The sequence below is a fragment of the Acromyrmex echinatior genome, chromosome 7 (assembly GCF_024713525.1).
Source record: "Acromyrmex echinatior isolate Ae372 chromosome 7, ASM2471352v2, whole genome shotgun sequence".
Classification (NCBI taxonomy): Eukaryota; Metazoa; Arthropoda; class Insecta; order Hymenoptera; family Formicidae; genus Acromyrmex; species Acromyrmex echinatior.
The window spans coordinates 12,754,624-12,768,405 of record NC_141858.1 but is presented as its reverse complement, the minus strand read 5'-3'; the positions used below and the strand labels follow the sequence as shown (position 1 = coordinate 12,768,405).

The 13,782-nt window shown below is 31.5% G+C and overlaps 2 protein-coding genes across 18 annotated transcripts in view; one reads left to right on the top strand and one right to left on the bottom strand.

Annotated features, from left to right (window-relative positions):
• Nucleotides 1-13,782, bottom strand: part of LOC105152304 (uncharacterized) — a 327,635-nt gene that overhangs the window by 87,613 nt on the left and 226,240 nt on the right. The window lies entirely within an intron of this gene.
• Nucleotides 1-13,782, top strand: part of b6 (pentraxin-related protein b6) — a 35,585-nt gene that overhangs the window by 15,195 nt on the left and 6,608 nt on the right. The window contains exons 3-4 of the mRNA XM_011066497.2: nucleotides 2,846-2,951; nucleotides 7,106-7,320. Of these exons, the coding sequence (XP_011064799.2) occupies nucleotides 2,846-2,951; nucleotides 7,106-7,320 (321 nt within the window). The remainder of the gene's footprint in view (nucleotides 1-2,845; nucleotides 2,952-7,105; nucleotides 7,321-13,782) is intronic.

Sequence of the window (13,782 nt, the reverse complement as noted above, 5' to 3'; positions counted from 1 at the left end):
AACATGTGTCTAGCAGTAATACACGTTTAATCATAATGTCACACGACATTTTCTATTCGGATATTAATATAACTCTAGTTGCTGATGGAGAAACTCGCAAGACCGATCGCGTGACGTTATAATTCGCCATGTCGATAAGTCACGGGAATTGCAGGTACAAATCACCTTAATGCAAACAGCAGGGAAACTGAGCGAGTAGTATCGCCGGGTACACGATTGAATATTTCATCCCGCTCGTCAAATTTACGGTCTCCTCTTAGAAGTCGGCTGAAACATTGCCTGTCAGGTGCCGGCTAACTCAACGGACGGTGACGCGTGTATTTCTATAGCGCCCTGGTATAACGCGCGGGGAAGTTTATGCGAGCTGACGACCGTAAAAGGAACTGGACGTATGCCGGTACAATCTCGATCGTGGTCGTCGCCGTTGTGATTTTGCGGCCGCTTTTGGCTAAACCGTTCTGCACACAGCAAGTCCTCCCGTTCCCTTCAGATAGAAACTACGGACGCAAGAAGCGGCTCTATGCCACTCTCGCGTAATCGATTAACCGCGAACTCATGCAATCGCTGATAAAAAGCAGGCATTCTTATTAATGTATCTGTCTCGGTTTAAAAAGGACGTGAGTAATAATAACGACACTTGGGGAAAGATCGGTTTAAAAGTTGTATGCTATGAAAAACACAATCTAAGAATTGGGTCTTTGGAGATAAAATCGAAATGCGGAAATCTCACATAAATCATATAAATAATAATTTTGTCGCGGAATTGTTAGAAAAACGTAACCCTTTTCAGTGTACAGATTGTCCTATTCCTATATACTGAAAAAATAATAAAAGAAAATTATGATTTTTTTTCTTTTTTTTTTTAATAAAAAAGAAATAATAGTAAAATAAGAATGCAAATAAACGTGTAAATGTGCAAATAAAAAGCTAAAAAGTAAAAAATATAATGTTTTCCTAAACGATTTGTATACTCTTATATAATGCACAAATATTTTCAATTTTTGTCTTATTTACACATAATATGTCGTAATTATTAAATTCTTAAAAAATAAAATGTATTTTCATTAATGTGTCTTCGAGCTTGTCACATTTCACTCGTGCTTATTAAATTCATATCAAGAAGAGTTGTAATCTCGACATAATATTCACTTGTCAATTATAATACCATAATTCTTTGCAGGAAGTAATTTCACTGCCTCAGGCACAAAGTATAATATACGCTAATCCTCCAGTATAATAAACGTATCACAAAGAGGAATATTTGTTCGCAAGAAAAAAATCAGTTTAAAAATTTTAAGAAAAACATAATTTTTGAGAAGGCTCTTTGATAATAAAATGAAAACGCGGATATTCCATATAAATTCCAATAATTTTGTCGCAAATGTTGAAAAACAACATAATCACATTTCAGTAGATACGTTATGATATACACATTATATCCTTGCTAGAGAAATGATAAAAATTGTGATTTCTTAATAATAAAAAAAAAGAGATAATAATAAAATAAGAATGCAAATAAAAAAATAGAAAAACTCTCTCTGAAAATATAATTTTTTCCTATAATAAGTATGACTTGTAATAAATATTTTGAATGATTTCTTATTTAAAAGAATGTTGCATTTTTATTCGCTATATTCCTAGAGAAACAAAAATTGTCATTAACTTTTGCTTTATCGTTATTTGTGTTTTATATCGAAGATAGTAGTAGATTATATACGCGATATTTACTTGTTAATTATATTATACCGTGATTCTGCACGAAGCAATTTCACTACCTAAGGCAGTGTATGCTCTGTTCATCAATATATCAATTCGATATATAGGTATCGGTCCCCGAGTAGAGCACTGTTCATACATAAATTTCAATCGATCGATGTACAACGTCAACAACCAATATAATCGACCAATTTAAAGGCGTGTGATAATCATTGTAATTCCGTATGCATCAAATTAAAGAATCTACGCAATTATATTTATGTCGCATTATGTATCTTTTTCATCCTGCTACGGTAATTTCTTTTTTCTACGCGAACAAGATGGTTCTAAATTTAACAACAATTCGGCAGATACTCTGGCGATGCAGATGAAGATGTAACTCAAACTCTCATCAAACTCTAATCATCCACGTCGAATTGAACAATAGTTGCACTCGTATGCCACGATTGTCCGATTACGTTCGCTCGATTACACCCGCGGGAACGTGCTCGCTTGCGTTGCGTTTACCTAACGTTCATTTAAACGCGAGTCGTAGGGATCGATGCCGATTAATAATGTAAGGCCGGTATAATGCAAGTGAACGCGGTAGAGTACACATTCTAGCGATTAAATCGCACGGGGCACATTAATCTTCAACGGCGCGTCGCCGGATGCATTGACAATTCGGATCGCGATAGGCACACGAAATCAACGTCAGCCGAGCGTTGCTTACTGATGCGATCTAACGGTATATATTATCGTATATATACGTGTATATATACAGTGTATATATGCAGTATATATGCAGTGAAATCTCACTCCAAGAGAGTGAAAATATTTTCTTTATAAAGAGTGAAATATTTTCACTCTTTTTCAAAAGTGGTCCTATTTTCATTCTCTTGCAGTGAGATTTCATTCCAAGAAAAATTTGGAGTGTACATATATATATGTATACACATACACATACCCTTTAAATTCGTTGGAGTGAAATCTCACTCTAAAGAAGGCTAAAAAAATTGAGCCAGTCTTAGAAACGAGTGGTTCAACTTTCAATCTTTAAATGTGAGATTTCACTCTTCAGAGTAAGATTCACTCTAAAGTTGTAGAGAGTGCGTATATGTGTATGTATATACATTTTTTCATCTTGCAGTACATCCATTACAAGGTGGACCTGCCAAACATGAAGGAGTTCACCCTCTGCATGTGGACGAAATTCCATAATCACTCCAATGACCATCCCTTGTTCTCTTACGCAGGTGAGTGTGAGCCAAAATACGAATGCATCCTTTCTCCTTTCACCTTTTATCACTGCACAATATATAGAATGTGAAAGCAAAAGTTCATTGTGTGACCACTGAAAATAATATTGCACATTATCGCATAACGATGTTACAAACATAGAGAATTAATCGTGATACTAACTTGTGGTATTAACTTTCATTGTTAGTAATATTCAATAATGTAGATAAATTTAGAAGATATCAGTTGAGGCTAATAAACAGTTGTTAGCTTTTTGTTATATGTAAAAAAAACTATTTAAGATATCAAAAAATGTTCTATATGAAAGCTCTATAATAAAAATCATCTCTATTTATTCATGTCAATAATGTATTAAAAAAATGATTTTCAAAATTATTTTAAAAAAATAATATTTATGCACACAAATAAAAATTATTTATTGTAAAATTTTTGTATAAATATTTTTTAATAATATTTTGAATATTTCTTTTATAAAGCTTCCATTTTCTCTTCAAAAAAACTAAGCAAGATTTGCGGGTTATCTCCATGTCATGATATGTCGTGCTAACGTATCGTGAACATTGGAGTTCACTTTAGAATAAAAAACACTAAGCCGCTTCTCTGGATTTTCTTTATATACGCTATTCAGAGATAGGAGAAATCTTTAATATATGAGAAATCTTGAATTTATGAAATATAATGGAAAAAAAATTAAAAATCGTTTTATATTTATATATAAAGGATTATTTCACCTCTCAAAACAGTTTCTTAGTCTCCATTAATATTTTCTAAAGTTATCTATTTATATATCTTATATGTATAAAGTTTCATTAAAATCAGAATTTTATATTTCAGTGGTTCTCTTGTAAGAAAGACAAAAACAAATTCACGACGATTTAATAATATATTCTGTTCTTCTGTTATCAGAGTAATATATACGACGAACGGACAAGACTTTCCTTTTTATATTGGAAACTTATTATCATTATAAAAACCCAGAGAAAATTCGCGCTCCTTAAATTACGGCGCAAGTTGTTTGATTAACAAATTTTGCACTAATTTACCTTTGACCTAGTTTCTTGTAATTGACATATTGTTAACTAACACAGGAACTGCGAATAAGCAAACAATAAACTTGCAAATGAACTGGTGCATTCAATTGTCAGTACTTACAAAAATGAATGTACGATGTTCACAATATTTATATATATTAGGTGTTGGAATTAATTCGTAGCGTTTTTTAATGAAAGAATGTTATTTATTTCACATGAGCATTAAAAAATACATTAATGAAAGTACTTCCCATCACTTTCTACTACTTTTGACCATCTTTCGGGCAGTGAATGAATACCGCGTCGGAAGAACTGTTCATCTTTAGATGAAATCCAGGAATCGAACCATTTTGTACAATCTTCGTAAGTTGTGAACTTCTGCTCGCACAAGCTATGAGCTAATGATCGAAACAAGTGGTAGTCGCTAGGTGCAATATCAGGAGAATACGGCGGGTGCGGTAGCACTTCCCATTTAAGTGTTTCCAGGTATGTTTTTACCGGTTTTGCAACGTGTGGGCGAGCATTGTCGTGCAGCAAGATGACTTTATCGTGTCTTTCGAAGATTCCGACCGTTTTTGCTTCAATGCACGGCTCAAGCGCATCAGTTGCCGTCGGTAGAGATCTCCAGTAACGGTTTCATGCGGTTTTAGCAGTTCGTAGTATATGACACCCTTCTGATCCCACCAAATACAGAGCAGGAGCTTTGAGCCATGGATATTGGGCTTTGCCACTGATGTTGATGGTTCGCCGGGCTTAACCCATGACTTTCTGCGCTTTGGATTGTCATAATGGATCCACTTTTCGTCACCGGTAACAATCCGATGCAAAAAACCTTTTCTTTTCTGCCGTTGAAGCAGCAGTTCGCACGTGAGAAAACGTCTCTCAATATCCCTTGGTTTCAATTCATATGGGACCCAATGTCCTTCCTTCTGGATCATGCCCAAACTTTTAAGACGTTTTCCTATTGTTGAGAAGTCAACTTCCAATGACGTAGATAATTCTTTAAGTGTTTGACATGAGTTTTCATTGAGCAGTGCCTGCAAATCGTTATCTTCAAATTTTTTCGGCTGACCAGGTCGCTCCTTGTCATCCAAGTCGAAATCACCAGCTTTAAAACGTGCAAACCACTTCCTACACGTTTGCTCAGCCAGAGCACGTTCACTATACACATCCACTAAAATACGATGAGCTTCAGCTGCACTTTTGTTCATATTAAAGTAATGAAGCAAAACTCCCCGCAAAAACACTTTATCTGGCACAAATTTTGACATATTCAATGAATTATACAGTATTGTTATTTATGATTTCAAGAAAAGTTATGTACGGCAAATGACGTCCTATGATAGATGTTTACAATGTATACAGAACTATAGGTAACAACGAAATAGTGTACTGCTTGTGCCATCTCTTGTAAAACGCTACGAATTAATTCCAACACCTAATAGATATATGAAGAATAAACAGCGACTGCTTTCAATAGCTTTTTTTTAATTATATTTTCCAAAATTATTATATTTTTTTATTCATGGAGTAAAAAATATTATCTTTCCATTGAAATTACGGAACATTTTTAAACAAAATTTAAAAAATTACGAAGTTTAACGTAAACATCGATAATAGAGCTATTTTTCGCTAAACCTGAAGTTCAGTAAACTCGTACATGCACTTATTGGTTCATCATATATAATAATAATCTTGTGTAAAATTTTTTAATAAAATTTTTTACGACATAGCGATTATTTTCACATGTAATAAATGTGAAATAAAGTTTTATCAAAATGCTCCCAGCAAATATAATATGAAGTTTTATTAAAATGCTACTACTAAATCTGGATTATGCAAATAATACTGCAAATAATTTATTGTAAATATCGAAAGAAATTTAATTTAAAATATAGTATAATCTCCAAACATCATATGCGATATTAACGGTCTTATTCAGTTGCATAATCGATTCCTACGCAATGCTCTCTCTTTCTGCAGATCAGTGATTAGCTTAAGTTACAATCATGTCGTCGTAGACAAGAATCGATTTACGCCCGCATGCATTATTATTCGCATACGAACAATGACGTTTTCCGGCTATGTTTTCAATATGCAGTTTAGAAAGGTTCCGCGCGATTTGTGGCTTTTTTGTGCCGGTAGAAAGTTCCACACATACGCTAGGTGTTTTTTTTCTTTTTTCTTAGGCGCAGGCGTGCGTGACAATAGGTGGATATGCGCGGTGTCATAAATACACCAACAATAAGTCCCTACCTTCGCATATATCTAAAAACGTTTCTCGGTCTCCAGAATCAATAGATATACTGGAAATATACCATTGTGAGAAGTAAAAGTACCTTTAATATTTAATCCACAAATCATTTTTTAGACCTTATACGAAAAATGTCGTGATAAAAATTAAGTAATTATTATTTATAAGAATTTTGCAAAACAACTTAATTTTAATTAATTTTAATTAATTCTTTAATTAATTATTAGAAACTATTAAATTTTTTTATAACTGTGTCGAATTAAAATTAATTACATAACAGTAGAATAAACTGTAAATTTGTTACACAAACGATAACCCCAAATTTAAAATTTATATTAATTCTGGATATGTAAAATAAAAAAAAGATAATTACATTCATAATTAAAAAAAATATTACATAATTAATAAATATTACATGTTGGAAATTATTTTATTTATGTAAAATATAGATAATAAAAGATAAAAGTCATCTAATTTGTGATTTAAATTTTTGATTATTCAATTTTTCCATTGCTTAATAAATAAATATTGCACGTTGGAAATGATATTAGCATTTCATTAAAGATAAAAAAAAATAACATGTTAACGTTAATCTTAAATTAAATACTAATTTTAAATAATATATATAAATAACAAGGTATTTAATATTTCTTCATCCATCTGTGGAACGAAAGCGTTCGAAAACATGAAACGTGTCCGTGAATGAAACCGTCAGAATCACGTATGTATCTGCATGTACAACTGCTATAGTATTCTTGACGGTTACCATCCCTAATAGAAATGTTACATCTATTCTACTTGCGCAGGAAAACCGTTTCCCTCTTTCCGCGTCGCGGACAGGATAATTTATACCCTCGACTTTCAGTTGGCGACCAACCACGGGGGATACTGTCGTGGGTCGCAAACACACCAAGGAGTTCATACTACATGCTTAACGTCAACGGTCACAATTTATACAGATTGAATTATCCGCTGAGACTTAATAAGTGGTACCACTCTTGCACAAGCTGGAACGGTCGCACCGGGGAATGGCAGATCTGGGTCAACGACGAGCGCGTAGGTCGCGGGTTCAACAACAGGGTAAGCGCGATTTTATCCTGCTTTTGACATTATCGTTTCGTTTCTTAAAATATTTATAGATAGGTACACTCTAAATTCTTTATAATGGAATTTTACTTTAAAGAGAGAAAATTGAGCCAGTCTTGAAACAGAGTGACTCAATTTTCAATCTTTAAGAGCGAGATACTTAAAAAGTTTCAGAGCATAGGTAAGCAAATTGGTACACGAAAAGATTTTACTAAAGCATCTAAAAATTTAAGTATACAGAAAATAATTCAGAATCTGAAAATAATTTTGTTGGACGATAAAAATAATTAAGTGGAACGCTTAATCTTTATTTAAATAAATAGCCCATACATAATCTTAAAAATTTTGCCATGGAAAAATAAAAAGTATTATCCAATCTTAAAGTTCATTATTTTTACATTTCTATTTCGAAAATATAAATAGTAAAAGTTAATTACACATATTAAAACTATTAAAAAAATGTAATTATAAAAATAAAATTTTTTGGATTATTCTAAGCACTCTACTTACCTTTGTTAGGCTAGGTATTATTTTGATAGTTCAAATAAAATTATTTTTAGATCTGATCTTTCATATAAAAAGAAATAAATAGATGAGTAGAAATATCGAAAAATATCATAAGGATAATTAATTTTCCTAAAGTCCAGATTGGCAAACAATAATTTGAGTTGAATGAAGAGCTTTTCCCCAAATTAAAAATCGTCGATTCTGCATCGCACTATTTCTGAAATTTCTCCTGGCTCATCTATGTTTACACGTGGCTTAGTATTTCGAAAACTTCGAAACTTTCGTCGAAAATACGTAATTTCGGCCGCGCTGAGAGAAAGCCATTTGCCTCTCATTTACTGAGAACGTGTTCTCATAACTTATAACGACATGGACCCAACTATATTCTAACATGAATTCGACAGAACCGTTGAACGAAGTTGTTGCGTTATTCGCAAAACTTGTTACGAGATCGTCCAGCATTAACCCCCCTGAGCGATTTCAAGATGAGAATCCTGAGACTTCGGAGTTACAATTGCTAATAATGCGTAAGAAAACGCGTCGATCTCTTGAGATTTCACTTCTCGTGCCGTGGTAAATTTGGGTCAAACGGCCAGCTCGCAATGACGGTGTAATCATGGCGCATTGTCCTCGGTATTCTAATAAGATTGCACCGGCTGTCTCTCGCACTAGAATCGACTTTTACAATCATACCGCTAATCACTAACTCGTGTTTTGTCGTCCTTTCATGGCTAAAATAGTCGCCGTCCCACTCACGCAAACACCATTTGACTTTAATTAAAGCGCGCTTTTTCATTTTTTTTCAATTTTGCTCTCGTGAACTATATTTTTGCTTATAAAAAGAGACCAGTATATCGGATGCATCATAATTAATTTCTCTAATGAAACTCAGAAATATTCTGGGTAAAATTCCGAAAACAGAATATCTCCAATTTCGCTAAAACTGTGAAAAGCTTCATTTCGGATTAAAATAAAAATGATTAAAGGAATTTTTGACGAATTCTACGGAAAAGCTGTTTTTTAAATAAAACAGTAGAATGAGTACGTATCTATTTTTTTCGGTGGTGGAGCTCATCCGAAGAGGGGAATAAAATCCATAGCGTCCATGCATTCATTTCACAATGCGAAGCAAGGGTTTCAGAAATTTACACTTTTCCATAAAATTTAAATTATAAAATTAAACTCACATTTATATTGTCAATTTTATTTGTTAATATTTTTTAATGAACAACGGTGTGACGAGATTCAAACGCTGCAACTTTCCATGCAAAGCGAGATTCATCCCACAAACCGTGTCTTTCTCCAATTAATATAAATATTAACTAATTTTACTATTTTATTAAAAAATAATTTTTCCATAAGAGCGTCATCAAAATCTTTTTAAAAGCTTTCATTTTAATGTAGTAAACTGACGCTTTTTCCATCGAAGTCGGAGTTAGTCGAACAGAACTTTATCTTGATTATAGAAATAAAAAGTTAAATTTAATTATAAATTTAGCATTTATTGCTACACAATCCTTAAAAATAACTTTTTAATAAATACATAGTGCAAAAAAGTTCAGTATAAATACAAGATAATAAATAATGCTAATAAAAATAATGATAAAATTACCTTTTTAATGAATATTAGATCATTATCGTATTAGTATTATTTTTTACATTTTACTAAAACTTTTTTTAAATACAGCATATACGGACGAAATAAAAACTGATTTAATTAATAGTTTTGACGTTAAGTACAAATCAGGAAATGTGACAGGAGATGTGCTTGTAATCAAGCATTACTAATTATAGCAGGTATTATATGATGAATTTATGGCGCGAATGTCCATGGCGATAAAATTGCGCACACGAAACGAATACGGTATTAATTAACTGTTGGAAAGTGCTTTCATTAATACGCATATTACGGCGGTGACTATTCCTGGGCAGAGAACGTACGTCTGACCGTAAACGTGGCTTTACTACTGCGACACGGAAAAAATTATGCACTAATAATTTTACTACGAAGTTCGTATCGTTTTCCGATTTTATATAATTTTCTCGGTTTCCTTGCGGTAAATGAATTTAAGTAAGATTGGCTCAATTTTAAAATGAGTTTTAATATATCCACAAACGTATCTCTGTTTAAAAAAATAATATAATTGTGTGTGTGTGTGTGTGTGTGTGAATATATGAATCAAATAATGAATTTCATTTAATTGTATTATCCTCTGTATAATTATATTTTATATTCGAAATATTCATTGTAGTCAAATTATTCCATGTTAAATTTTACTCTGAAATTTTAAGATAAATTTAATTTTTCAGAATAGATAAGTACGATAAGTAGTACGCGAATTTATATTTTCGCTACGTGATGTACATGTACCGAAAAAATGTATAATTTTACAAAAAATTTTAAAAAAGTTTGCGCAAAGAAATCTCACAAAATATTTTATGTGAATTTTAAACATAAATGGCAAAAATTATCTATTAAAAGATTGCATTTTTTTCAAGTTAAATGCGATATTATATTCCGTGTAAAATGATAATTCAAGAATTTTCATGTAAAACTGAATTCCACAGGGAACTAAATTCTTTCAAAATAAAGATATACTACAAATTACATGTCACGGCTTTGTATTCGATAATAAAATTATTTCGATAATAAAAACGCTGAAATAATGTTTTCGATTTCGTAAAAATCCTATTGAGTTTTATGTAAGAGTATGTACTATTTTTCTATAATAAATCGGACAATTTTTCAGGCATAAATAATCACTGTTTGATTTTTATTTTTTATTTTGTTTAATTAATTTTTATTTTTACTTACCTAACTCCCATCTATTTTAAAACATACATTTATGAGATATATTTTATTTTTACGCTTCGATTTATAATACATATAATACATATAATATCTACATCTTATTTTCTATATCAATATTTTTCATAAATGCGCTATTTCAAATTAAAGATAATCTGTCGTTTATCGATACAATGGAATTGTTACACGCTTCCTTCAAATATAAAATATAAATATACTCAAATTATAACGGCAAAAATAATTAACATTTATCCAAAATTATAATACACTCGACACTTGTAATATCGAGTAACTTATAAATATTATAAATTTCGTGTTGATTAAAGAATTAAATGACTATTTCAACGATTAAATAAAATAATAATAAATTTTATTCACCTCATAGTTTCTTCGACATGGCCTGATGTCTTCCAGGCATTCTCCACATTCTTCTCTCTCTCAAGTTTTCTTGTTGCACTCACAGTCACTCGTGAAAGCACGATTAATTAAGATCGCGCGCGCACCTAATTATCGGAATACAATGATTGTGCGACACTTTAAACGGCACTCACCTTTACACACGTATTTTATTACATCGCAATAGACGGATGAAATGGCACAATAAGATTCCAAGGCATAAAACTTAAGCTTTAAGCCATAAAAAAATCACAGTCGAATGTGAAGAGGATAATCGACTATAACTAGTTAATTTCTTACAATTTAAGGCTTAAGATTTAAATTTCATGTTTTAAAAATCTCATTGTAAGGCCACTCAACGCGAGAAAAAATGAGAATAATAAAATTACAATTTACAATACGCCGTTTCTTTTTTATTGCTACTTCCTAAGGCTATTCTCGCGTGTTCAATCAATTCGCGAAATATAAAATGTTTTCAATAAAATTTCGATATTATCTCATATACTCGAATCATATTTGATCCTATAATCAGTTTATTACTCCGCACTCTCCATATACGTAATCATGAGAAAAATCCGTTCGGATATTTAATATTGCTTTCAAAAGAAAAGATCGCGTGAGATAATATTTTACAAGTAGCCGTCGTTTCAACGCGCCGTTCACGAGATGTTAAGCGCGAGAGTTAATTGGCAGTGGTGAACGATCGTTAATTACTAATAGGTTCGCGTTTCAAAGAGTAATGTGGAGCGGCTCGCGAAAACTTCCCGTTTGTTCGAGTGTCGTCGTATGAATGATAGCGGTTACACCTCTCGCGTAAACAACGCGCCGAGTATCGTTCACGCTGTAAACAGACGTCACAGATATCAAGGACAATGGATTTACGTTACCATCGAAATGTTCAATTCTTGGTAAAATACCCGGTGAGAATTAAAACAAGATAAGCACGAATTATAATTCGTTATATAGAATACGGAATTCGCTATCAAGAATACGGAACGGAATCAAGAATACGGCAGCCAATTGTAATAATTACGCCATGAAAATATTTAAAGTATTATAAGATGAATACAGTAAATCTACATATTCGTCATCGACACATTTTCTTACATTCCGGTGTAATAATTAATTAATCGCGGCTTTAAAAATACTAAGCTGTGTGTTAATTAATAATAGTAATTACTTTGAGATACAAGAAAACGCAGCGACGAATATGTGGATTTAATATACAATATTTATCTCTTATAATACCTTTGATATTTTCGTGATACAACTTGATTTTTATCGTCAAAACTAATGAAGTCAATTTTTATCTATTTACATCTGCATATAATGTATTAAAAAAAATTTTAGTAAAGTGACGAATAATATTTTATATTAGGTGTTGGAATTAATTCGTAGCGTTTTTAATGAAAGAATGTTATTTATTTCACATGAGCATTAAAAAATACATTAATGAAAGTACTTCCCATCACTTGTAAAACGCTACGAATGAATTCCAACACCTAATATATATACATATATATAATATATAATTATAATTTGAAATTAAACCGACGAGAATAAATCAATTAAGAGAAATAATTCTATTTTCGTCTTAAATATTCTCGGTGTGAATTAATTCTGTAAACTGCATTGATAAAATTATTTTCTTGAAAATCACAATCAAACAAAACTAATTATATCACAATTAAATTAAATCGACAAGCAATTTAATAATATTGCTATAGTATATATGCTAATAGCATCTTGAAAATTATAAATAATTTATCGCGAGAAATATTAGCTTATAATATTAAATGTGAATCCTTGAATTAAGATACTCGTACTGATACTCGTGTTACTCGATTTTCGTTCAAAAATATGAGGTCACGAATTATTTTTAGACCGATGAAAAATAATATTTAAACAAAAAGTAATAGGAAGCTTGGTAAATATTACGAAACAGTTAAAACTTCATCAAAGCTCCTCAATTAAATTCTGATTGCAAATGCAATGTAAAAAATATCAAATTGACTCAATATCTATTTATTAAATCATACCTACCTACAGGCTAATAATTTTAATCGAATTCTTTAGCAAAAATACAATTATAAATATAAGGTTAAAAAAAGGAGATTTGACAAGAGGAGGTTTCCTTGTTTCGCATGAAAATATCTTTATATAGTTTCATAAGAATCCATATTGTAGTTGTCTCAATTATCGTTTATGTTAAATGCGCCAAGAATTCCTCGAGTGAACGAGCTTTTGTACTTTCCTTCGTATACGACTCACGTTCGCGAATGTGTCGTCGCTATTTTGTCGACTTAATGCCTGTTTTTGAATACTATAACACTTTGCATAGTCGCTTACCCCCATTTATGTAATATAATGCACAGGAATTTACTTATGTATCTTATAAACGTGTCATATCGTACAACACGTATTTTCTGACGTGCATTGTAATGATTAACCCTCCAAAGCTGATATTAAAAATTGTAGCACAGTTAATGATGCTGGGTCTGAGAAACTCATTTAACCCTTCGTTTGCTATCTGTTTTTTTTACTATTTTAGGCTTTCAAAAAATATGGAAAATTTAGAATTAATTTTCAACATCTCTATTATATTATCAAATAGCTTTTTAACAAGGTCTTTTAAGAGAGAGACTCTATCTATATTTCGGAGAAATTTAAGAGTGAAATCTTGTTTGTGCCAAAAAAAGATCCAGATTGCAAACAGAGGATTAATTTAAGTTGATTAAAAATCA